The 26,515-nt window shown below is 38.6% G+C and overlaps 1 protein-coding gene across 7 annotated transcripts in view; it reads left to right on the forward strand.

Moving 5' to 3' along the window:
- Positions 1–26,515, forward strand: part of PLXNA1 (plexin A1) — a 452,635-nt gene that overhangs the window by 274,241 nt on the left and 151,879 nt on the right. For all 7 annotated transcript variants that reach the window (XM_039321819.1, XM_039321814.1, XM_039321820.1 and 4 more), the window contains one exon: positions 20,258–20,372. In XM_039321819.1, coding sequence (XP_039177753.1) covers positions 20,258–20,372 — 115 coding nt within the window. The remainder of the gene's footprint in view (positions 1–20,257; positions 20,373–26,515) is intronic.

A 26,515-nucleotide genomic window follows, 5' to 3' on the forward strand; every position in this document is an offset into this window, starting at 1 on the left:
GGCAGGGGTGATATCGATCATACAGGCATCACGAAGAGCGTCCACTAATAGGATTTACGACGCTACATGGAAGGGATTTTGTAGGTGGTGCGCTTCGCTTCACCTAGACCCGACCGCAGTATCTATCCCTAATATCCTAGATTACCTATTGGAGGGTCTTAATAAGGGCCTGTCAGTCAATACTATCCGCAGACAGATATCGGCCCTCTCAACTGTACTCTCCTGCGACAACTTAACTTCCCTAGCACAACATCCAGCGATTAGTGCTTTTTTAAAAGGGGCATCTAACACAAAGCCCCCAGTCATACACAGGTACCCGTCCTGGAACCTGCCTAAGGTCCTTCTAGCCTTGACATCAGCACCCTTCGAACCTCTTGAAACATGCTCACTCCATCACCTATCACTGAAGGTATCTTTCCTTGTGGCAATTACTTCAGCAAGGAGAATCTCAGAACTAGCAGCACTGTCAGTAAGGAAGGATCTGTGTACCTTTTTCAAAGATAGGGTCGTTCTTAGACCAGACCCGACCTTCATCCCGAAGGTAAATAGCATCTTTCACAGATCTCAGGAACTTACGCTTCCTGATTTCTGTCCAAGACCCAAACATAGGCTAGAACACAGATGGCACAAGCTAGACGTGCGGAGAGCGCTGTGTTTCTACGTGAAACGCACCTCGGCTTTCCGAAAGACTGAAGCATTATTTGTGTCCTTTCAACCAGCAACTATGGGAAAGAAGGTATCTCCTTCCACCATAGGCAGGTGGATCAGAGCCTGCATAGCACAGGCATACGTCTCACAGGATTTGCCAGCACCCACTCAGGTGACTGCCCACTCAACTCGGAGCGCAGCCACATCTGCGGCGTGGCTAACGCAAGCTCCGGTGGAAGAGATTTGCAGGGCCGCAACCTGGTCCTCACCTTCGGTTTTCATTCAACATTACCGTTTAGACTCCCTAGCAGCAGCAGACGCGGCTTTTGGCAGAAGAGTTCTTCAACAAGTCGTATCTGCTCAGAGTTCGGCAGCCTAGACATTCCCTCCCAGGGGGACATGAGGGCTTTGGTATGTCCCATCCATTTGGACTCTACAGCCATCCTGCTGGAGAAGGGGCGTTGTCTTACCTGAACGCCTTTTCTCAGCAGGATGATGTAGAGTCCAAGCCCACCCAGAAGATAGGTCTAGGCAGGGAGATAATAATGATATAATAAAGAGCTGCAACGTTAATTCCAACAAAGTTTCTCGCCTAAGTCAAAACTGGGGTCACGCCCAAAGGAAGGGGTGTGGCCGAAGTTTTTACCCAGTCTGCCAGGCAGGAAGGCCGTCATAGAACCCATCCATTTGGACTCTACATCATCCTGCTGAGAAAAGGCGTTCAGGTAAGACAACGCCCCATCTGGCTGTCATGATTGGAAACTTGTTGGAAAAAACTGTGTAGCTACATTGTAATTTCAGAAATACAGAAAATAATTTTAAAACTAAAATAAAAACACTTGTTTTATGACTTTTAAATATAGGATTATGAAAGGGGGACCAATATACATTTTAGTCTAGATTTTTAAAACTATCCCTGGCAGTATAAAATGGTACATTTAAGCAGCAAGCATAAGTAAAGCATATATTTGTATCTAATATGTTTTTACTCCAGTTTCCAGACTTCTTTTAGAGAGAAATCTGTAAAACCTTTCTTTTTAAAACGGATAAATCCCAGTATCAGGAGCAGTCCTGGAGCAGTTAGGTAAACAGTCTTCTTTTGGAGTTTACTTATCTCTATGAATTATGATTTTTATGTCTGGGCAGTGTTACTTCAGGTCAAAAGCTAGGAACTTGAATATTAAGATTCTTATGATTTTTTAAAGTTACTTTTTAGAGTTGCCTCTTACAGCTTTTATAGTTGGACATTAATATTTGGGGTCAAAAGTTAGGGATTTTAGTGTAAGATTATTTTTCTGCTGCAGATGGATGAAATGTTCAAATTGTTAAAGAGGGTCTTCTCAATAACTTGGGCAAATTGGAGGTTCTTCAGTTTGTTGATATCAGCTGAAGAACTGTCATGATGTGTTTACAACAGTTCTCCAAAATCTCAGAATATTTGCAAGAGAAATATACTGGACTGGGGAAAAATAGATTGAAATCATAGTGTATAAAATACCCTTGCTTGTTTTCACCCTAACATTTGCAAAATGTAGACCTGCTTGTACATTTTCTATAACACCGTTGGAAACAAAGGAAACCCTAAAAGTTCTGGAAAAAATCCTAAATTCTAACTTTGACAGATTTCCAAAAGGAGGGTTTTATCTAATAGAAGAATAAGTTGGAGTGTTAGTGGTATTTGGGTTTAGCAAGCAGAATACTTAGGAAAATACTGTTTTGTCAGTTTTAGAAATAGATTTCAGAAGATACAAAGGGGCTATTAAGATTTCACAAATCAAACCCTGAATTGTGTTTGGGAGATTGTGTGTGAATACATACAGTATGTCCACAAGAATTGTGTGTGTGGACTCTGATGTGCATTTTTTCCTGGCAACTGTTCCCATTTGATGACAGATTATATTGTTCTACAAAAGCTGCTATTTAGCAGGCAACCCTCGGTGGGTAAAGCTGTAACTCAGTGGTAGAACATCTGCTTTCTTTGTCTGAATTATTTAGTCCTTAATATTCCAGTTTAAAAATACAGATAGCATGTGATGTGAAATACTCATAGAAACATAGAAAAGACTCAGCTGTATTTATTTTGGAATGTAACTATCAGAGTATGTAATCCTCAATAGGATTGGCTTAATTTCACCTAGTCTTATAGTTTAATGAGAGGAATTTTCAGGATACCAAGAATTAGCATTTCCGGGAAAGAAATGGCAAATTGATGATAGTTCCCCTGAGAGTGGAGTCATTGCCTGTGGTGGAGTGAAGAATTGAAGTGCAAAGTCCACTCTTTGCAATTCATCTCTAGACTGGGATTGCCCACAAACTCTCCAGACAGCTGCTCCTCACAAGGAGACTTCAAAATAGTGGTCTCTGGCAAGTTTAGAGCACTGGGAGACAGATGAAAGGCATTGTACCCTACGCAGCATTTCGGCACCTTTAAAAAGGAAAAAAAAAGGTTTGCATTTTTCCTTTCTTAATCATTTTTGGAAATTGCTTGTTAGCTGCTTTTTGGATATTAGGAATCTTCATAAGGGAGGCTTTACTATACTGGTTGAGTTTCTTTTTACCTTTAGTAGAAGATGTTTTGATGTTTTATATAATTTAAGAACTTAAAAAATCTTGTTTTTTAGGAGTAAGCAACAAAAGTGTGATTAGAAAGTTCATTTCAGAAAGTTATAAATAAATAGACTATAGGTTTAGATGGATTTGAAATAAGATTTTGAAACTAAAAGAATAATTCTTATGGGAAAAGGCTGTTTTGAATTTTGTGTGTGTATGAGAGAGAGAGGGAGAGGGAGAGGGAGGGGGAGAGAGAGAGAGGGAGAGAGAGAGAGAGAGAGAGAGGTGATTTTGAAGGTTGGACATTAGAAGAACCAGAAAGAATTAAACATTACAATCAAAGGGAAAAAGCATGTAAGTTTAACTAACTAATATAGAATACTTTAACATTGGAGGATGTTTGTGAACAATGTTTTTAGAATTTTTTTAAATCTTGGTTTTATTTTTATAAATAACTCAATAGATACGCATAATACACCTTCCTCTTGTTAACAAAATGAACAACAATGATAACAATCTTGTGAGGTGGATTGGGCTGAGAAAGAGTGACTAGCCCAAAGCCACCCTGAAGTAGGACTCACACTTCCTGTGGATTTTAAAAATGTCTGTCATGGACATATTTTGTTTGGAAACTGATATGGAAAAGGAACAATGTTTTCCAGATAGGATTGAATATGATTTGAAAGTAGATTTAAAAAGGATGGACCATGGGAATGATATGGAAGGAGATGCTGCAATGGATATTTAAATGAAACCAGTTGATGTTTTACCAAACTAAGAGTGTCCTGGATAACGTTCTTATGTTGGATATGCAAAAAACCCTGTTAAAGTTGTGAAGAATTGTGTTAGAAGGGACTAATACAAAATGAGAAGAAATCAAGTTCCATAGTTCAAGGACTTCATTTGTGGGGTTTAAGGACCATGATTGTTAAAAGTAAAAAGAAGAATTAGAAAGTTGGTTTATTTGATTAAGGTTAAAGGTTTGATTAAGGTATTGTTATTTGTAATAAACCTCAGTGAACTTTTACTGACCAAGACTGAATGATGAGGCTTTAAAGATTTGTCTATAGATAAGAGATGGCATCGTTTGTTCTATTTTAAGGGAAGATGATATGTTACCAAAATTGTTTATATTTGTTGCTATGGAGGGGAGACAATTTCTTCACACATACTTTTCTTTCTTTTTTTCCTTTTTTGCACTTTTTATTTTTTATTTTATTTTTCTACTTTAAATTAGTTTTTAATTAGCACAGATCATAATTAAGGCAGATAAGCTTATTGACTGACATCAAAGCATTACAGGTAGTTCTCAGCTTAGAACTGTTGGCTTAACAATTGGTCAAAGTCACAACAAACCTCCTAAACTTTGAATCTGGTCACATGATGCTTCAATACTAGCACAGATGACTCAGTCTCATTTTAGCCTAGATTAGCATATTCTATAGACCCAACTTTTGAGCATTAGAATGACCATTGCCAGCACAGCAGAAGATTGCAGTATGGGGAGAAATATCTGTTCCTCTATTGTTGGAATTGTTTTTTGTTACCCACACTGATACCAGATTCAACAGGCACCCCAGTTAGGTTTGGTAGTGGAGAGGAAAACAGAGTTAGCAACTTTAATCTCTGTTGGGCAACACAATTTCATGGGCCTCTACAGAAAAATTTTCCTGGGATTAAGTCCATTGCTTTGAATCTTTTCTTTGTAGCCCACCCAGATCAACATGATGAAATGCTAGAGCATTGGTGTGTAAAACTCAATTGTGCCACGTGACGCATCATGACGTATCATGATGTTTTTTGCATTTGTGGAGCCGGGATGGGTATGGCCTGCATGCGATGCATCCGGTCCACAGGCCGCCAGTTTGACACCCCTGTTTTAGAGGGTACTAGAAATTAGGTAGAAATTACACCTCTCATTACAGGTTATCTATTTCCTAATGAAAATTATTTTTAACAGAGTACCCCAAAACATGCATGTCAAGAACAGACAGTGCTAAATATATGAAGTTTGTGGTAAACTATCTTAGATTTTTTAAAATAAGCATGTAGGAAGAGAAACTAGACTTTAATTTAAGCATGGTTTAATATTTCTTATTTTGAGGGACAATATATTGCTTTATAAAATAAATCCAAATTATCTATAATGTACTAACACTGTAGGTTAAAGGACAGCAAAATTAAGGTTGGGATTGGAGCAAACTGTCCTACTTGTTTTCATGTGTGTTTTGATACATTTCTGCAGTTTAAAATTACTAAATGTACAGTTCAAAAGCATGCAAAATGTGAGTAGATAAATAGATATCACTTCAGTGGGAAGGCAACAGCATTCCGTGAACTTCAGCATATAGTCATGCCACATCACCATGGAAATATCTTCGGACAACATTTGCTCCCTCAGCTAAGAAATGGAGAAGAACTTTGCACCCTAGAGTCAAAAACGACTGGACAGGAGAAACCTTTATCTTTACTTCAAAAAGGCATAGTTCCTTTCTGAATTGATCAGATCATATCTAGAATATTGTGTCCAATTTGGGATATTATACTTTGGGAAGGGTATTGACAACTGTGAAACTGTGTCCAGAGGAAAGCAACATAGGTCATAAAGGAAACTGGAAGGAAATACCTAAGAGGAATGATTGGAAGTGCTGAACCTAACCTAACATAACATAGTTATGTACAAACTGTGGTACAGAAGATTATTGCTTCAGAAGACAAGATACAATAAACAAAATATCATATATTAAACAATACTAAAGCTGTTCAGTAAAGGAACTGATGTCCTTAGAAGACAGTGAACTCTTTTTTCCTGAAAATATTTCAGCAGATGATGAATAGCCATTTCTTGAGAATGTTCTAGTAGGGATTCCTCCAGTGGATTGGAAAAGTTGAGCTGTCGTGGCACAGTGGTTAGAATGCAGTATTGCAGGCTAACTTTGCCCACAGTTCGATCCTGACCGGCTCAAAATTGAGTCAGTCTTCCATCCTTCCAAGATCGGTCAAATGAGGACACAGATTGTTGAGGCAATATGTAGACACTGTAAACTGCTCAGAGAGCACTGGAGCGTTATATTAGTCTAAGTGCCATTGCTGATTTTGCTAAGCATGCTGGTAAAGATTAGCTCTGCCTGCTTAATATTTAGTATTATAATTTTCACTCTGTTTTTATTTTCATAATTAGCTTTTCTAAAATTTTTCTTTCAGCTAACAGCATGTTCTTCTATGCACATGTCAAACTCTTAAGAGTGTTTAGAGTTTCATCTTTAATCCCAGTTTGTCATTTCTTCCAGCCCTACCATCCATATAAATATATTTATGGTATAAGTTGAAAAGATGTGGGGACAATGTGCATCCTTGTCTCATTCTCATCCATATTGTGAATCATCTGGTTACTATGAATCTGGTTCTTCAGAAGAATAAGGCACTTTATTGACTTTAATATATTGCACATTCTGACATGAACTACACAATCAAAGGCCTTGCTGAAATCATCTTGTTCTCCATTTTATCCATCATAAGTTAACTATGTGATGTGTCCCTCTGCCTTTTCCAAAATCTATTGTTGGTATTTCTCTATATGATTCTGCCTTTTAAAATAGATAATACATTGCTTGTAAGATGAATTTGTGCAACATTTCAATACTTTGTACATTATCTTTTATCTCTCTGTTTTGGTATAAGTATAGATATATCAATATTCGTCAATTTTTAAACAGCACAGTCTTATTTGTTGACATAGGGATGTTAGCATTTTAACTGCCTCTTTGTCTAAATATTTAAATTGATTAGTTAAGTTTCCTTCTGCACTTGGTCCTTGTACCTTTGACAGCTTTCTAGTGGGGTCAGTTATTGAATATATTCTCTCTCTACCTCATTCTCTAATCCTACCTGTAAAGGATTTCAGCATATTCTTTTCATCTTCCTTTAATCTCGCTTGCTTCTCTCAGTTCACTTCCCTGATTACTTGATTATTTACCTTAGCTATACATTTTCTTGTGATTTCTCCAGTCTTCTTAAAACACCTGTCGTTCTCTTGTTTTTGTTATTTACTTCTACTTGTTAGATGTCTTAATCAAGAATCCTTATCCTTTTCTGCTTGATGTTGAAAGTCTGTGTTGTTCTGTTTGTTGCCCAAGGCTTTCATGCTCCTTTTTTCCTGACTATTGTGATAGCTTGTACTGGAAGCCACTTGGATCTTTTCCTCTTTGAAATGTTCACATCTTTTCTTTTTTTTTTGTGCTGCTCCAGTTTTCAGTGTCTCCTGTTTTTTTTTTTTTCATTGTTCCCCTGGCTATGTGTATCAAATCTGTTCCTAGCATTAATCTTATATTTTGATTGTATGTAGACAGATCAAGTATTCCTGGCACACTTTCCCTCCTTAATTTTATACTTTTAGCCTATATATTTGATGCCAATAATTTCATGTTCCGTTCTACAATCTGTACCTTTATGTTACACTCAATTTTGGATGAACAGTTAAATAATTTTATGTTTGCCATATTGAGATCTTAAATACTATTAATATTGATAGATTTTTTTTACTTTTTTCTTATTTTCAGTAGTTTAAGCTTTCTAAATAATAGAATGTTCATAAATTTAATCATATTATAAACATGATTAAATACAAGGAAATTTGCACTGAAAATGTTTGCATTGAAATTTGCTAGTTTGGTCTAGTGCAGGGGTAGGCAACCTTGGCTCTTTTATGACTCGTGGACTTCAACTCCCAGAATTCCTGAGCCAGCCATGCTGCGAGTTGAAGTCCACGAGTCATAAAAGAGCCAAGGTTGCCTACCCTTGGTCTAGTGGTTAAGCCACAGGCTTAATAGCAGGAGACGGTGAGTTCTAGTCCTGCCTTAGGTGACCTTGGGCCAGCCATTCACTAGCAGCCCCACTGAGCTCACAAAGTTGTTGTTGCAGGGACAACAGGAGGAAGAAGGTGTGTTGGATGTGTTCTCTGCCTTGAATTATTTGTAAAATTAATAAAAGCTGTATACAAATAAAGTAATAAATAAAATAAGAAAATAACAGAATGTATCAAGATTTATACTATTACAGTATAAAGGAAAGAAGAAAAGAAAAAGGAAAGAAAATGCCAAGGAACATTTGTATTGGTGGCCCTTTCTGTCTCACGTTTACATAACTTGACAGGATCATTAGTCTTGTTAGCAGGGTAATTTTCTAAGCATTCAAGAATCCTTCTGTCAATACCAGTTTGAGATTCAAGAGGAAGTGGTTTGCCCCTTTGAAATGAATTCTAATTTCCCTGGATACATATAGAACCCCTTCTCTTTGCCAAGTTTAAAAAAATGGAATCAAAAGTTGACCTATTTTGTGTCAAACCATTAGATGAACTCAAAAGTTCAGTAGGTGTCAGGACCATGAAGTGCTGAACTAGATTTGTCAAGGAGGCTTTAGCATGATTGTTGAAGTCTTCTAAATCTACTAGACTGGGTTTTCCAACACCCATCTCTTAGATTTACCCCAGACAGCTAGGCCAGGGAAAGCACCAGGAAGCATGAAAAATAATACATTGGGCTGTCTTATCTGTCTGTCTTAAAACCAGACTGCCCTGTTTCTCTTCCTTTACATCAATTACATGGCTTCAGAATTAGTAATAAAGCAGATTTCATTGAGAGGCAAGGAGATCTCCACGATGTTAGCAACCTCAGCTTTCCAACAGCTCTCCAGCCTCAATGATGTTTGGACCAAATATCCAAAAAGGCATTGCTAGTGAGATGCCTATCCATCAGCCTGTGAAAGAAGCAGCAGGCCTCTACAAAAAGAAAACCAACAATTTAGTTGACAAAGAGGGGGAAATTATCTTAGATGAGGATGAAAAACTAAAAAGATAGAAGGAATATATTGAAGAACTTTTTAAGGACACTAGGGATGATATAGATATGGGAAGTATAACAACTGAACCAAATATCACTATGGAAGAGGTTGAACATGCAATAAAAATAGCAAAAACAAGAAAAGCCACGAGACCTGATGATATCCCAGTAGAAATTTTAAAATTGCTGGAAGACAATGGGAAGATTTTTTTACTGCAGCTCTTCAATCAGATATATGAAACAGGAAAGATACCAAATGATTGGCTAAAATCAACCTTTGTGACAATCCCCCAGAAAATAAATGCAAAGAAGTGTACTGAATACAGAACAATAAGCTTAATGAGTCATGCCCTGAAAATATTCCTGAGAATAATTCACACAAGAATATACAACAAAATTGAAGAGCGTCTAGGTAACACACAATTTGGTTTCAGAAACAATTTTGGTACACGAGATGCGCTATTCAGCATTCAGGTTCTTGTACAGCTTTGTAGAGATGTCAATCACAGTGTTTACTTCATTGATTTCGAAAAAGCTTTTGATAAAATAAGACACAGCAAACTATTAGAAATCCTGAAACAAGGGGGACTAGATGACAAAGACATCCAAATAATAAAGAATCTGTATTGGCATCAGGTAGCAAATTTGAGACTAGGCCAAAAATACTCAGCTGATGCAGAAATAAGAAGAGGGGTGAGACAGGGATGTATTCTGTCTCCACTGTTGTTCAATATCTACTCTGAGTCAATCTTCAATAAGGCACTGGAGAACATCGATGCTGGCATCAAAGTAAACGGTGTTTGGATCAACAACTTAAGATATGCTAACGATACAGTTCTGCTTGCCAGTAAGCATGAAGATCTTCAGCTCCCCATCAACAGAGTCACAGAAATATCTGAAAAATACGGCTTGAAGCTTAACATCTGAAAAACCAAGATCATGGTTGTCAGCAAACAACCCGTTAATTTATCACCAATAAACTCAGAAGGAATACTACTAGAAAAAGTGGAAAAGATCACACACCTTGGTTCCAATTTACATGAAAGCTGGGACATGACTGTTGAAATAAAGACAAGAATAGAAAAAGCTCGAACAACATTCTTCAAAATGAAAAAGGTCTTCTGCAGTCATGACATAAGCCTAAGACTGAAAATCAGGCTTGTCAGATGCTATATTTTTTTCTATCTTGCTCTATGGAGTAGAGAGTTGGTCTCTGACAGAAGGCCACCTGAAGAGACTAGAAGCATTTGAATTGTGGATTTATAGGCGGCTGTTACATATAGCTGGGTTGACAAGCGGCCTGGGAAAGCCAAGGGAAATCATCAAAACAATTAAAAAATGAAAATTAGAATATTTCGGACATGTGATGCGACATCCAGAAAAATATGGCATACTCCATTTAATCCTCCAGGGAAAGATTGAAGGCAAACGAGGTCCAGGCAGAAGAAAAACATTGTGGCTTCAAAATCTAAGGGACTGGTTTGGGACTTTTTCGTGCGGCTGCTGATAAAAACAGGATTGCCAACGTCCGATAATGGATATGGCACAACAACAACAAGAAGAATACACACTAGATCAATTTTCCTCCAAAATTATATAAAGGGATAATAGTCTTTACTATGACTAATCCAGAATTTAAAATAGCACTATCAGACCAGATGACTGTCTGACCTGACAGCATTGATTTTGAGAGGTGGCGAGATCAAAATATGTTAACTGAAATATACGAGCCAAGTTTTCTATATCTGCCTCAACACTGTTATCTTCCCAAAATCATTTCAAAAGGGACACATCATTTTCTTATTCTGATCAGGGAACACCAGTATCGAGTGTTTTTGTCAGGTACATAGGATCCTTGTTTTTCCCTTTTTAAAGTGTAAGATGCCTAGAATCATTCTGTTATTAGATGGCTTCTCAGTCTAATCTAACAAGCACACCTTCCACAGATGTTCACTGAATAGTAATGCTTTCTGCTATGACACAATAAACATGCAAAAAAAAACATACATAACGAAGTATAAAACTGTGTGCCCTTAGCCTTCTGGTTGTCCTAATGGCTTTCCAAGCTGGCAATCATTTTGGTGACTGTATCTCAGAGACAGCCTTTTTTGGGCAGGAACTTCACCATCTAACAATGATGAGTTCCAGCCAGAGGTAATAGGAGGAGAGCAGATGAAAAATGCCAAATCATTGTCCCTAGGCTTCCTTAGAAGAATTAGGAAGATATTTGGAGATATATAGCATGATATCCCATCCAGTAAGCTTCTTACTTATATAGCAGGTCAAAGGTCAGCCTAATTGTCCATACAGATGTTGAATCTCTTGTTTGTAAGAGAGGAGTTCTATATTAGAGAATGCTAATAATGTTCCCTACCTTGTAACCGACTCATGTAAAAACATATATTTTATAGGATATTTATCTTTGAGATAGACAGTCAAAAATCAAATAAGATCAGTTAGTCAATTAATTAAACTTGTTTTACTGTTGACAGCCAATGTCTCTTGGCACTTCAGAGTAGAGCAATAAAAGTAAAACCAGATATTTAAACTAGCCATTAAAACTAACAATTAACCAGAGTTAAATTATTATTTGCCTGTTTAAATAATCCCTTTTTTTAAAAAAATGTGTTTTTAGAGTTTCTTTGTGTTGTCTTCACTATAAACTGTTTTGGATATTCTTTCCAAGCAGAAATATGGAATTTAAACACAGTGGAGGTCACACATTGGATCTGGAATTGTGATCTAGGGTTAGAGGATATTAATATCAGTTCTTTGCCATAGACAGATCATTCCCTCTTTTCCTTGGGCTTTTTCTTGGCTGCTCTCCACTGCAGGGAAGCAGGACTTACTTGATTGCTCCACCCCAAGTGAGTCATGGATTCAATGAGGTTTCAAAGAGAATTTGAGATTATTCCCATGACCGAGGCCCTGACTATAGCTTGGAATGAGCAGGCGTAAGGGCCTTGGACTGGATCATACCTGGTGGACAGGTCTATAACCAAGGATCCCACAGAGCTCACTGGTTTACATCAAGTTCCAAGAGATGAAGTAACACAACAGCACTTTGAGGGCCACTGGCAAAAGAAAAAAAAAAGCAAAGCTTTTTCAGATAAATGCCTTCATTAGGACTTGGTGTCAGCCCTTTGAGCTAATCCAGACAAGAAGCACAAACCATTCAGTACTCACATTGCCCTTAAATTGTAAGATAGTAATACAATCTTCCAAGTCTGAAAGTACCTCTTGCCCAGTTTATTATTATTCTCCTGAAAACTAGGGAGGATTCCTTCTGAGATCCTTCCCATGTTGTTTTTCTTTCTGTGGGCTGAGACAGCATGGTGGCTGTCCAGGCTGCAGTTCTTTCTCCTGTCTCTCAAGATCATTCTCACAGGCCATTTTGTGTTTGATTTGTGGGGATAAGAGAAGTGAAGGAAACTCACTTCTTCACACTTCATATTGTTTTGGGTAACCAGGACCCTTTTTGGTTGAGGAGGTGCCAGAGGACCCCTTGCTGCTGTAAAGAATATTTTAGGCATCTATCAAAATTGATTGGCTTTGGTCAGAATTGGATTCCGGCTAAGAAAATCCTATGGAAGGTCCCTGAGGCTTTTCCGACCTCAATTAACTGGAAAGAATTGTGGAGAGGGTGGTAAGAGTTCAAATTTTCAGTCTGGTTTCAAGGCAGATTGTAGTACTGAGAGGGCATTGGTCACACTTATGGATGATCTCTGTAAACCTTGGGATGGGTTGATATAACCCTCCTAGTTCTCCAGGATCTCTTGATAGCTTTTGATACCATCAACCAGATACCAACAACTTATCTTTGTTCCTCCATCACTTGTTCCCCTTGGGGAGGAAGAGGTCCAGCCTTGGACTTCCCTTGCACGGGGCACCTAAGGGCTTGTGTTTCTCACCTTCTTTAGTATCAGCATTATTATCAAGATTATTCAGTGGTATGGGCTGTGCTGTCATCAGACTAATGGCAATACCCATCTTACAGTAATACAGTGGCTAGGCAGGCAGTGCCATTCAGGTGTTGACCCAGTGTCTGGTGGATGTAAGGATGTGCCTGTAGCATGTTTTTAGATAGCAGGAGAAGGAGAAAAAAAATCATTCAGTATCACATTCTTTCAGTTAACTTGACTCAAGCCATAAAAGGATTTGGAGGTAATTTTAAGTGCTTTGTATTTTGCATAGAAAAATCTTGTGCAGGTCTGATGTGGTCTTTGGCATCAGGGCTCTGTTCTGCATCCAGAGTGCATTGCAATATTAAAACCTGCCTGTTACTAGAGCATGCTTTATAGCAAGGGTCTTCAAACTTGGCCCTTTTATTGACTTGTGGACGAGAATTCCTCAACAAGGCACGCTGGCTATCATCCCTATCATCCATCTCTGTCTGTTTGTCTCTCTCTCTCTTTGTGTGTGTGTGTGTAGGTTTAGGTTGGTATCTCCCACCATATCACATTCTACTGATTCAAAAAGTCACTTCTAGATCTTTCATCCTGCATTTTCCATATCAGATTATTTCACATTTTCAGCCTGAAAAACCGGAGACAAAAGAACTTGTTTACCATATTTTGTAAATATAAAACTAAGAAAAAGTAAGCAATCCTACACAATAAAATTTGTAAGTGAAAAGAAACTAAAAAGTGGCACCTGAATAGGACCATAGTAATATGGACTTTGAGGAGAGAACATTAATTCTGGAATTCTTTCCATTAGTATTTTAATGAAAATTCTGAAAATGAAAATGAAAAATTGTCAAGGGGCAAAGAGGCTATAAATGTACGTGTATCACTCAGAAACTGGTGTTTATAATCATCCTTACTTAATAGTCTGCGTGTATATTCTTATCTACATATGCTACAAATACTTGTGGGTACATATGTTGAATTTGATGCAATATATTCAGTACAGGAAATATGTTTACTTTTCTGTAAATGTAATGAAGCAACTATGGTTTATCAGTTTGATCAGTAGATTAATTATCTAAAAATTAAATTGGATTATTACTCTGTAATATACAACACGACACTATATATTGTATTTTCTAAAGAAAATTCAGTCTTTAGCATCTTGTTGCATATTGCAATGTAATGTACAATGTTAAAAGTGAAAGCACTGCAAATCTATTGAATGTTTATTTGTTTTGAGGGAGTTTATTAAAAATTCTTTGTAATAAATCCAGTTTCAGTACATTTGATCACCAAAGTTCAGTGACATTAGATCTGCACTGATCTAACCTATCTGTGTGACTGACTGATTCTCTTGCAAGATGAGTGTGTTTCTCCTTAAAAATGTATTTGTAAAAAGGAACTTTGACACAGGTTTTGGTGTTTTCTGGTCCTCAGTTAAGTGCTCTGTTGTTATATCTGGACTGTGGATGAAGCCATGGAAATATATTCATTTCAAATAACAGCTGCAATAATGAGGGGCGTTAAGCAGCAGAAACAGAAACACTGAAAGAAATACGTATTTTAAATTTAAATAATCCAAAAAACCCTCAAAAGAACCTGTAGTTATAAGACACATAGTAAGAACAATAAGTTCAGGAAAATGTCCACATTTACCTGAAGACTTAGTTTTCGTTATATATTATTTGTATAGGAAAATTTTGATTAAGGTATTTATTCAGAACTTTTGCCAGTCATAAATAATATTGGACTCTTTTTTAGTTTAGTATTGTATTATAGTATTGTATATTTAGTATTGTATTGTATTGTATTATAGTATTGTATAGTATTGTTTTATATTGTTTAGTATTGTATTATAGTGTTGTATATTTAGTATTGTATTGTATTATAAGTGAATTGAAATAGAGCATTTCATAAATTAGACTGGCAATAAGAAATAGCAGTACTGTATAGATCAGTGGTTCTCAATCTGTGGGTCTGGACCCCATTTGGGATTGAACGACCATTTCACGGGGGTCACCAAACAATGCAGTCCGCCATTTTTTTCCCCTTTTCCTTAGTTGTGCTACTTCCTTTTATTCTATTGGCTTTTGAAAGCCAATAGAATAGACTCTCTTGAATAGAGTCTAATTCTATTGGCTTTCAAAAGCCAATAGGAATTGTCCAGGCTGTCTCTGCCCTGCTGAGCCCGCCCAAAGTCCCATTCTGCAAACGGTGCTGCACTAGTTGAGTAGTCCTCGACTTATGATCGGTTGAGTAGTCCTCGACTTACAACTGGTTGGGGTTGCGGCATTAAAAAGGTTGAGAACCACTGGTATAGATGGAAGAAAGGTAAGCCAGATAGTTTCACAGGTACACTGATTCCAAAACTGTTAAAATCAGCGAGATAATCCTGCACTGAAATGATTGGCTTGTCCCTTGTTTCTTATTGATGTTATTGTAGATTTACTCATCTCATCCTAGTTTTTTCCTTCCTATCTTGGGAGTGCTAGAATGAGACATCCTGCTACTCAAACAGCTTCTTTTGACTTTTAAAGGGTTTTTTTTTAAAGAAACAACATTTCTTTCATCCATGCTGCTGTTGATGGCATTATTTGGCATTTTACTTCTGTTAATTCTGCTCAAAATACATTCACAGAGGACTTTAGAAGAAGTAGGTTTGTGGGCAGACACTGCCAGAAAATATTGCAATATAGGAAGATCTTTGTGGTCCCTAACATCAGTTAGGTAATTGAGACTATTGGGTCAAAAAAAACAACAACCTCATCCTTCTGCAAACTAGCATTAACTATAGTTTGCATCACCCAGCAATCCTGACTACAAACAAAAGATCCACATAGCAGAATCCAGAGGTTTGTGTGTTGTAGGATGACAAGACACTTTAGGAGCAAAAATCTTTGTTTCTTGGCTTAACAATATGGTATACATTTTTTAATGTTCTTCTTAGAAAAAATGTAAACGTAATTAACAGGCAAAGGCTTTTCATCTCTTGATTATTTGATTTTTTGAGAGAGTATTTAAAAATAAGTTGTTTTCCTTAGATGATTCTTATATTCTACTTTCTCTCATGAAAGCATACAGATATGTATGCAAACGTAACTATAAATGTTATTATTTTTTCCTATTAGCAAAGATGTTCTCCACTAGAGGGCAGTGTTCCCTCCAATATTTCCCATGAAGCTTTGAGAACTTTTTTATAGCGCTTTTTATATAGTTTTTTTTTATATAGCACTGCTTCCAGAATTATATTAATATCCAGTATAATGTCAAATCATATGAACCTGATCACAGGCAAGCATGAGAATCAATCATAATTAATTTGAAAAATTCCGCACACAAATACTGTAAAACCTACTTTAAAAAGGCAGCACTGAAAGAAACAAAAATGGCCTTAATTGAAGGATGGTATTGCTATTCTCATGATCTCAGATTTAATGGGCTTTTTACAAAAATGCAAAATCTTGTCTAGCCAACTCACAAACCCAAACAGAAATTTAATTAACACATTTCAAGTACCAGTTTGTAGCAGAGACAGGAATAGTACTTCTGTCTAGCTTTTTTTTCAGAATATTTCCATTCATTCTAGACCAGATTAATCAATTTATGGCTTTACTTGCCGGAAATGCCGCAAGATTACCTGGACTAGATGAAAGGATTTGAGTATTACCTTAAACAATACTTAAGTTTGAAAGGAAGGTTGAGCTTGAGCCTATTATTATGACTGATCTGAGCCGATTTGACCAAATATGCAAGTTGTCTCTAGACATTAAAAATGTTTAGTCCCTGAATATTGACAGTAAACAATGTTCACCCCAGGAAAAAGAAGAGATGGAACAGATGGTGTCAGGCTGTCAAGCAACCTGCCACTGAAACATAAACAGATAGTGATAACATATGGATATAGGGGATAAACTCCCAAACATGCTATAATGCTTATTTTTGAATGAAACATATTCAGATCTCAATAGAAGTATGAAGAGTCTCCCTGACTCTTGTACTCTGATAAAATAAGGAATCTCAGTGGATCTTTGCTGGGTGATCAGTTGAGATTAAAAGTATTTTTGTTTTCCTTAGCAGTGGCAAAAAAAAAAAAGGGAAGATGTTAATAGACATTGGTGCATAGGACTACTCGCTAATAAACCCCAACAGAGGTTACATTCAGTTTCTCACATAGAACTATTTCATCCCTGCTTAAAGAATTAATGTTGGCACTGGAGTAATTCAGTTTCATTTTCACATGATTATACTCTCAAACATAAATATTACTGCATTAAGTCACCCATTAAGTGAGCTTAACAAAAATCTAGAAATAAAATACATGCATGCGTTACAGGTAGCCCTTGCTTACTCACTGCCTTGTGCAGCAGTCATTTGAAGTTACAACAGTGCTAATAAACAACTTTGGAACCAATCCTTGCATTTACAGCTGTTGCAGTGTCATATGCACACCATTTGTGTGCTTCACAGCAGGCACATATTTACAACCATTATACATCCCTCTGTCATTGATCCGCCCTTCACATACTTTGTAACTGGCACATATTTTTGCTTGTGACAAGCAGAATTAATACTATACAATATGGAAGGTGGAAATAAAATCATATGTCATGCGTGTCTCCTCCACCCCCAAATAAACAGAGTGATTCTCAGAGCAGTTGATTTTTGTGGGCATCTCAAAAATGAGTTCAGCTGATGTTTCACTGATGAGATTGGATGTCAGGTCTATGTCCTCTCCTAGCTAACTATTTCTGTTACTATATTTCATTTGACACAAAGTTGGGCAATTTTTACGTTTTTTCCTCATGGGAGTTTATTAGCTGATGCAACAGGTATTATTAATATTTGGAAAAGACGAGGTTGCTTTACCATACATTTCATTTATGGCAGGTAGCTTTTTTGCAGATGGTAGCAAACTTGTTCCAGTTAGGCTCAGTGGGTAAGGCTGTATGGCAGAGTGAGTTCAAAGCAAGTGCATGGGATTGAGAATTTTGTATTGTATCTTTGTATTTTGAAGCAATTTTACCACAAAGCTTATGTTCATTTATTATGTTTTTGCTCTTAATCTGAAACATAGGTGGAAAATTGCATGTCCATGATTTGGCCACGTGTTTTTGATGGTATACTTTATAGAGGCTTGAGAACCAAAAAGAGAGACAGATGGAAACATCTAAACCAAGGCTGCCCAGCCATTGTGCTGATTGTTTTTGTGATCACATGATACATAAAATCTTTGGAATCTGATATGCAAGGATTAACTTCATACATTCTTTATGTAAAATATTTAATAGTTTCTTCCCAGATAATGAAATAATTCATCAATATTTTGCCTAGCAATTATGATTGTAGCATTTCTAGGTATTAAAAAATGCATAATCTCACATATAATTGACTATAGATATATGTGATCTATAAATAGATGAAATAAATAAACATGTTTGTTAAATGTTTTTTCTTTTTTCTTTTTGGTTTTGAAATGAAAATGCAAATAAACATGGAAATAACTTCCAGGAAATAGTTATTATTTTTTGGTATCTTTAGCAATGACACCAAAGTTCCAGAAATTGTTAAGTCTTTGGCTACTCAACTTTAGAAAGTGGGCTGAACACGGGTGGATTAATGGTTAACTGTGGTTTGAATTAGCTTCTTACATCTCCTGATTATTTTTCTTAATAAGACTTTACTCACATTGCTCACCAAAGCTATATAAATATGTGAATTGATTTTGTTTCTCCTTAGGCCTCATACAAATCTTCATTTCTCTGAATGCTGAGATCAAAAACATTTGCCTGAATAAGATGACAATTGAAAACATAGCACATTTATAGCAAACCCAGACAGTAGCATTCTGTTTTTGCAGGTATAATTGGGCCCTTGTGTACCAGAGACTGGGGAATATGATTTCTAGGATGTCTGTTTATCTGATGTTTCTGGATTAGCAGCAGCCCTAACTACTGTCAGTATGAAAAAGAAGGCTGCTACTGATTTTAAAACAAAAACCTGAGTCTACTTACTTCATCTCTTTGTTCCCTCCCTCCGCCCCCTATACCTCTACATATTTCACAAATGAAGACTACCAAAAAGCTCCTGAATCTTTCTCTCCAGTGTGAACAAAGCAGAGGCAAATGGGAATGAAGGTCAAAAACTCATAAATAAAATTGAAATTACAAGTTTGGTCATTGGGGAAAATGAAGTTAAAGAATTCTTAATTATCAAAAATCCACTAACCCTTTTGAGCCCTGTTAGTGCTATGATTAAAATGCAGCATTCTAGGCAAAACTCTGCCCACAGCCTGGGATTTGATCTTGATGGGGCTGAGGGTTGACTCAGTTTTCCATCCTTTTGAGGGGTATAGTATGCATAGAAGCAACATGAGTAGATAATAGAAGACATTGTAATATGATAAAAAAAACCATGATACTCTTCAAATGTTAATCTGACTCAGATTTTGGGTAACTGTATTTTTTTTCCCCAGAATAATTCTGTATTGCATTTTTCAGGATTTTTCTCCACTCAGTGGAGCACTGTTGTTTTGCTATCTGTTTATTTAAATTGCTTTTCATATATCCCAGAATAAAGCTCACAAAGTCTGTGAGTCAACCATAGTGCATATCGATGGAAAGAAAGAATTGTAATGCTGCCAAGTTAGAAGCCGAGGTCATTGGGGCACAGATTTAATCACACGGAAAGCATTATGAGGCCCCAGTGTGGGGAAAGGAGAAGGCAATTGACACAAGGGCTAAGGAATGTGAATATTAAACTGTGACATTTGTAAAGTTCTGTGTTTGCAGTCACTGAAGGTGGTGTCTCAGCTTCTTTATAGTGTTCTCATCTTTGATTCAATGGTGAACTCAGTTGTCTCAACATGGAACTAAGGACATAAAACTATGGAAAAAGATTTGGAGGGTCCTGTAGGGTTCATTTGTCATTGACATTGTCATTGACATTTCCCATTGTTCATTCTCCCATTGCCATCTTCTAGTTTGTATTATATGGCAAACATTTTGCCAAAAAGCCACTGAGGCTTTCAGCAACAACTGAGATGTCAGTACTTATGGCCCTATCCAAATGTTAATCTACTCTTCTAACCTATAAAATCGTCCCCACAGGTTCCATTGTATAGTACAAATTTTTCATTTCTTGGCCTGATGTCCATTTCTTTGCTTATTGTATGTATTGTAAGCATTCTGGCTCTTTGGCATGAAACACTTTTGTTAATGACACACTGCTATAAATAATGAAAAAGACAAGATCTTATATAATCAAAATGTTTCTGAAAGTCTTAATGCTTGTCTTCTTTTTTGTTTTTTACAGCTGCCTGTCCTGTGTGAATGGATCCTTCCCATGCCACTGGTGTAAATATCGTCACATTTGTACTCACAATGCAGCAGACTGTTCCTTCCTTGAAGGCCGTGTAAACATGTCTGAGGTATATACTCAAGTCTGCCTTTTTTTGCTCAGTGTTACAGCTCATCTATTTTCTCCCCCTGTCTCTTTTTTCATTTCTTAGATGATACAGCCCAAAGCCCCATTTCATTTAAAGAAGGATCAAATCCCGGGTTCAAAAACAATAGTAATCATTTGATTCAATATTGGGTAATCCATATCTACTTGGGCATCAGAATAAGAAAAGACTGAGGAGAATTGAAGAAAGGAAAATTTAAAAGTCAGGCCGTTCAAGGAAAAGTTGAAAAGCATTGCTGTGTGTTGCTGTGCAATAGAGATTTTAAAAAAAAAATAGGATGTGAAAGTACATTTATTGGATTGTACAAAAGGATGGAATGTGGACAAACCTAGGAGTATGCATAGTATTAGGTGCCTCTAGGTGTGCTCATGTTATACCTCTGTTATGCAAGCTGCACAGACTTCTAATTTAATTTCAGGTGCAGTTCTGGGTCATTGTCTTTAAAGCTCTGCATGGCATAGGACCAGGCTGTTTGCAGGAATTGCCTTTGACATATCTGTCCATCCCACTAGACTGGGTAGTAAGGGCATGCTCTAGGTCCCTCTCTGAAACATTACCATCTAATGGAACCTTGGAAGTGGGCTTTATCTGTGGCTGCCCCTCCTTTATAGAATACATTCCCCCTCCCCAGCAATCCAGAAGGTCCCCACCCTCTTAGTGTTCCTGAAAGCCATTAAAACCTTGCTGTTTACACTCAGGTCCGGGGTAGAGTGTTAAAAAACCTGTGCAAGATTATTGGGGTACCCTGGAAAATTGATTGAGGTACCGGGCTTTTAGTTTTTTTTATGGCTTTTAGGGTGTTTGTAGTTTTATTGTTGTTAGCTACCCAGAGTTGTTTTAAGGTGGGTGGCCATAAACATACAAATCTTTTAAAATAAAATATAAAATGGTATAGAAAGGGAACTAGTTTGTTCGTTTTTGTAATTTTTCATAAATGTTTGCAAACATCCTCGCTGTACATGTTGCATGTAAAAAAAATGGTATTGTTTTCATGGCATTTAGTATGAAGTAAGTACCGTATTTTCTGGCATATAAGACCACTCGGCGTATAAGACAACCCCTGACTTCAGAGATGATTTGCATGGTTAGAAAGTCATCTTATATGCCGGAAAATACAGTATTTTCCGGCGTATAAGACAACTCGGGTATAAGACGACCCCCGACTTCAGAGACGATTTGCATGGTTTAGAAAGTTGTCTTATACGCAGGAAAATACGGTAAGTTATGGGGAAGGGAATTCCAAAGCTTCTCGAAAGTTGATCCAGAGATTTAAGCAGACATGACACTTGCTAGATAAACACTGGTCTTCTTTATCAGGCATATGGTGGGATGCTCTGTTTAACAATGAAACCATCTTTTTCAAGAACGAGAGGATTTAACTTCTTTATCCTTTTGTAGTTTCCTCTTAGAGTCCCTGTGCAAACCATTAAGAAAGAAGCCCACAGGCCAGCAAGTCTATTTCAGAAGAGGTCACGGTTATGTTCACTAGGACCCTTTCTTCCTTTTCTTCTCTCATCTTTATCAGACTGTCATTTTAACCCTCAGGCATTTTATAAGCTCTTTTTTCTTGCTCCATTATCTGAGAGGACTCTTCCAGCCAAAATAAGTTATAATGGTGGACAGTTTTGTGTTTTTTTTCAAATTACTTACAAACTGGCTTTCAGGAAAACCATATGTATGTTTACATCTAAAGTCTTAAGGAAAATCGCAACATATAGCTTGAGTAAATCATCTGTTTCAAAAAAAAATGTTCTGATTTTATATATCTGTTCCACCTTAGTTATTAACCTGAGTGATTAAAGCATTTGAACTGTCAAGGAGAATCAATAATTGTAAGTGACAGGGCGCATGCCCTGCAGAAATGAGTCAGCTTAAAGCAAATTCTATCTTCAAACCATAATTTGAATAATTTTGAGCTTTTGTAATTTGGCTTATTCCCCTAAGGCATAAGTAGAGTTTGGCTTTTGATCTGCAAGGGGACAAAAATGCTGAAATCTAATGATACGTTGGATAATAAACTGTCTGGTGGCCTTATATCATCATGGGTTTCTTCTTCATTAGAAAGCAACTGACTTTTATATTTCTTGCAAAGTGTTAATTATTGCTACTCCATAGCAGCTAGTTTCTGTCTTGTGCTTATTTATCCTATTTATATATCATATTTATATGGCTGTCCATCCTGGGTTTATCAGTTCTGTATATTGCAACATCCCATGTTAGTTTGTTTGGAAAAATAGCCCTGTTTAAGAATAAGACTAATTACACACACTGGTAAAGCAAGGTGGAATCTGCAGAAACTCAAATAGCTGCTGACAAATATTCCTGGTGGAATACCAGTCTGGTTATGAAAAGTCAAATTCAATGCAGTTCTATCAATATGGTATATATGGTATATATACCTTTCTTTAAAATGAAGGGTAAATTTAAAATATGGAAGTATATAACAGAACAACAGAGTTGGAAGGGATCTTGGAAGTCTTTTAGTCCAATCCCCTGTTCAGTCAGGAAACTCTATAACATTTCAGATAAATGGCTCTCCAATCTCTTCTTAAAAACTTCCAGTGTTGAACCACCCACAGCTTTTAAAGCAGTGGTTCTCAACCTGTGGGTCACAACCCTCTTGGGGGGGGTCGCACGAGCCTTTCACAGGGGTCGCCTAAGACCATCGGAAAACACATATTTCCAATGGTCTTAGGCAGGGCTTGTCAACCGCCTTCTCTCCCTCCCCCCCACCGCTCCACCTCACTTGTTTGTGGAAAATATGCTGCTTGGCGCCAGTCTGCACGAACTCTACCAAATGTGCCCTGCAGGGGGCGCATGAAGAGTACAGGTGTAGAGCAAGGCCCTGCCCTCCCCAGAGACTCATTGTGCAGCAACCAGATTGACTTCTTCTCGTGCATTCAGGTCAGCGAAGGGGAGGCCGCCACAGTACCCAACTCCTGCGCCCGTCAGCTGGCGACCCCCGAACTTGCGCTTTTCAGCCGGGAGGTCTGGCGACGGCCACCGGTCTCCTTTGCCACCTCACCCGTCCTCGTCTCCTCCGCCCATTCATGTCGAGCCTGCCGGGGCTTGACAGGGAGAGAGGGAAGGAAGGAGGAAGGTACTCCTCCTCCTCTCCTAAGCTTCAAAGCAAGATCGGCTTCCCAAGGGCGCCACAATCCTCATGAAAGTGGGGGAGGGGAGAAGCAAAGGAGGTGAGAAAGCTCACGGCGGGCTCGAAGGAGCACCTGTCAGCGTTGGTGACAAGAAATTCCCCACAAACCCAGGGAAGGGGTGGAGAAAAGGAGCCCCCCTTGGGAGGAAACCGCCACCTTCTCCTTGGCTTTGCACTCTTCTGTTCCTTGGCAGCTGGGCTGCCAAGCCTCTGCTGGCTGGAACTTCCTTTCCTTCCCTCCCTCTTGGTCTCTTCCTCCTTCCCTCCCTCTCTCATTGTCCCTTCCTTCCTTCCTTCCTTCCTTCCTTCCTTCCTTCCTTCCTTCCTTCCTTCCTTCCTTCCTTCCTTCCTTCCTTCCTTCCCTTTGCCTCCCTCTTTGTCCCTCCTTCCCTCCCTCTCTCCCCTTGTCCCTTCCTTCCTTTCCTTTCCTTTCCTTTCCTTTCCTTTCCTTTCCTTTCCTTTCCTTTCCTTTCCCTCCCTCTTTGTCCTTCCCTCCCTCTTTCCCCTTGTCCCTTCCATCCTTCCTTCCTTCCCTCTTGTCCAGGATCGGGGCAAACCTCTACAGCTGATCCGCGCTTCTGCAGAGCAGCCCAGAAGCGCAGATCAGCTGTAACTGCTCTCCTTGGCTCCTGCCCAGCAAACTTGCTCCAGCTTTGCTAGAAAACATGCTGCTTGCTAATTTAGCAGAAGCGCGAATCAGCTGTAGCCCGGAGCTGATCCTGGAGCTTCTGCTAACTTAGCAAGTGGCATGTCTTCTGGCGAAGCTGAGCAAGTGAGCTGGACGGAGCTCTCCTCTGCCTGTGTACAGGCAGGTTTGGCATGTCACCATGGCCACCAACAGCAAAGCCCCCAGCCACGCTGGCAGCCTATCCCCCTCCCCTTGTCCCTTCCTGAGCACGGAGGGGGGGGGAAGGAAGGGATGAAGAGGGAGGGAAGTAAGGGACAATGAGAGAGGAAAGGAAGGAAGGAACAATGGAAGTGAGGGAAGGAAGGAAGGGACAAAGAGGAAGGAAGGAAGGAAGGAAGGAAGGAAGGAAGGAAGGAAGGAAGGAAGGAAGGAAGGAAGGAAGGGACAAGGGGAGAGAGGGAGGGATGGAGGAAGAGACTAAGAGGGAGGGGAAGGAAAGAAGGAAGGAAGGGACAATGGGAGAGAGGGAGGGAAGGAGGAAGAGACTAAAAAGGAGGTGAAGGAAAGGAAAGAAAGAAGGAAGGAAGGGACAATGGGAGAGGGAGGGAAGGACAAAGAGACTAAGGGAGGGGAAGGAAAGGAAGGAAAGAAGGAAGGAAGAGACAATGGGAGAGGGAGGGAAGGAGGAAGAGACTAAGAAGGAGGTGAAGGAAAGGAAGGAAAGAAGGAAGGAAGGAAAGGACAATGGGAGAGAGGGAGGGAAGGAGGAAGAGACTAAGAGGGGGGTGAAGGAAAGGAAAGAAGGAAGGGACAAGGGGAGAGAGGGAGGGAAGGAGGAAGAGACTAAGAAGAAGATGAAGGAAAGAAGGAAGGGACAATGGGAAAGAGGGAGGAAAGGAGGAAGAGACTAAGGGAGGTGAAGGAAAGGAAAAAAAGGAAGGAAGGAAGGAAGGGGCAAGGGAAGAAAAGGGAGGGAAGGAAGGCAGGCACCCATCCCAGTCCCATCCCAGAGACCCACAGATCCCCCCCCCCACAGGCACTCTGCAACCTGAGTGATCAGTTGGCCACGCCCCCTGGCTATTGATCACATCACCCTGAGACACTGTGAATGTCATAAGTATGAATCAGTTGTCAAGCATCCGAATGTAAATCACATGACCCTGGGGATGCTGCAACAATCATAAGTGTGAGAAATGATCATATTTCGCTTTTTCAGTGCTGTTGTAACTTCAAACAGTCACTAAGCAAATTGTTGTAAGTCGAGGACTACCTATACTTCCCCATTTTTTCCTTTTTTTTTTAGTCAAGTTTTTGATACCCCCCCGGCCAACTGGATGGGGGGGTTGGGGGTCACCACAACATGAGGAACTGTATTAAAGGGTCGTGGCATTAGGAAGGTTGAGAACCACTTTTCTAAAGGAAAGCTGTTCCACTGGTTTATTGTTCTCACTGTCACTCCTTAGTTCTAGGTTGCTTCTCTCCTTGATTAGCTTCCATCCATTGTGTCTTGTCTTGCCTTCAGTTGCTTTGGAGAATAGGTTGACTCTCTTTTCTTTGTGGCTTTAGATATTGGAACACTGCTATCATGTCACCCTTAATCCTTCTTTTCATTAAACTAGACATACCCAATTCCTGCAACCGCTCTCCATATGTTTTAGCTTCCAGTCCCCTAATCATCTTTGTCCTCTTCTCTGCACTCTTTCTAGAGTCTCAACATCTTTTTTATACTGTGGCAACCAGAACTGGATGCAATATTCTAAGTGTGGCCTTACCAAGGCATTATAAAGTGGTACTAACACTTCACTTGATCTTGATTCTGTCATTCTGTTAATGCAGCCTAGAACTGTGTTGGCTTTTTTGGTAGCTGCAGCACACTGATGGCTCATATTTAAGTGATTGTCTGTAATGTCAAGGCTTGAAATGTTCTGTCTGGATAGCGTTCAGTAATGTTCAGCGTTATTTCATTTAGAGCTGCAGGTACAACTCATACAACAGAAAAGGCCACACTAAAAGGTGCAATTATGAATCTCCAAAGACTTAATGTCAGTAATCTCCAGCTCTGATGGAAAAGTCTCTAAGGCTGCCTTCGTTGCTAGTTCCGTAGACAACTATGTGGTATCTCTTAGAAACAAGATGAATTGGACTGTTTGGGGCCATTATTGTAGGTTTATTGTCTTTTAGTTTGTTTGTTTTATGAGCTGGACAGCGTGTGCGATTTTCAAATAGTTATCTGCCTATTTGTTTATAAAGAAATTCACCATAAGAACATAGAGCAAATTAAGAACACATCCCTATAGCTAATTGTGTGCTGATTAATAGTTATGT

This window comes from Crotalus tigris, unplaced genomic scaffold, assembly GCF_016545835.1.
Source record: "Crotalus tigris isolate CLP2741 ecotype Arizona unplaced genomic scaffold, ASM1654583v1 scf7180000023829.5930981, whole genome shotgun sequence".
NCBI lineage: Eukaryota > Metazoa > Chordata > Lepidosauria > Squamata > Viperidae > Crotalus > Crotalus tigris.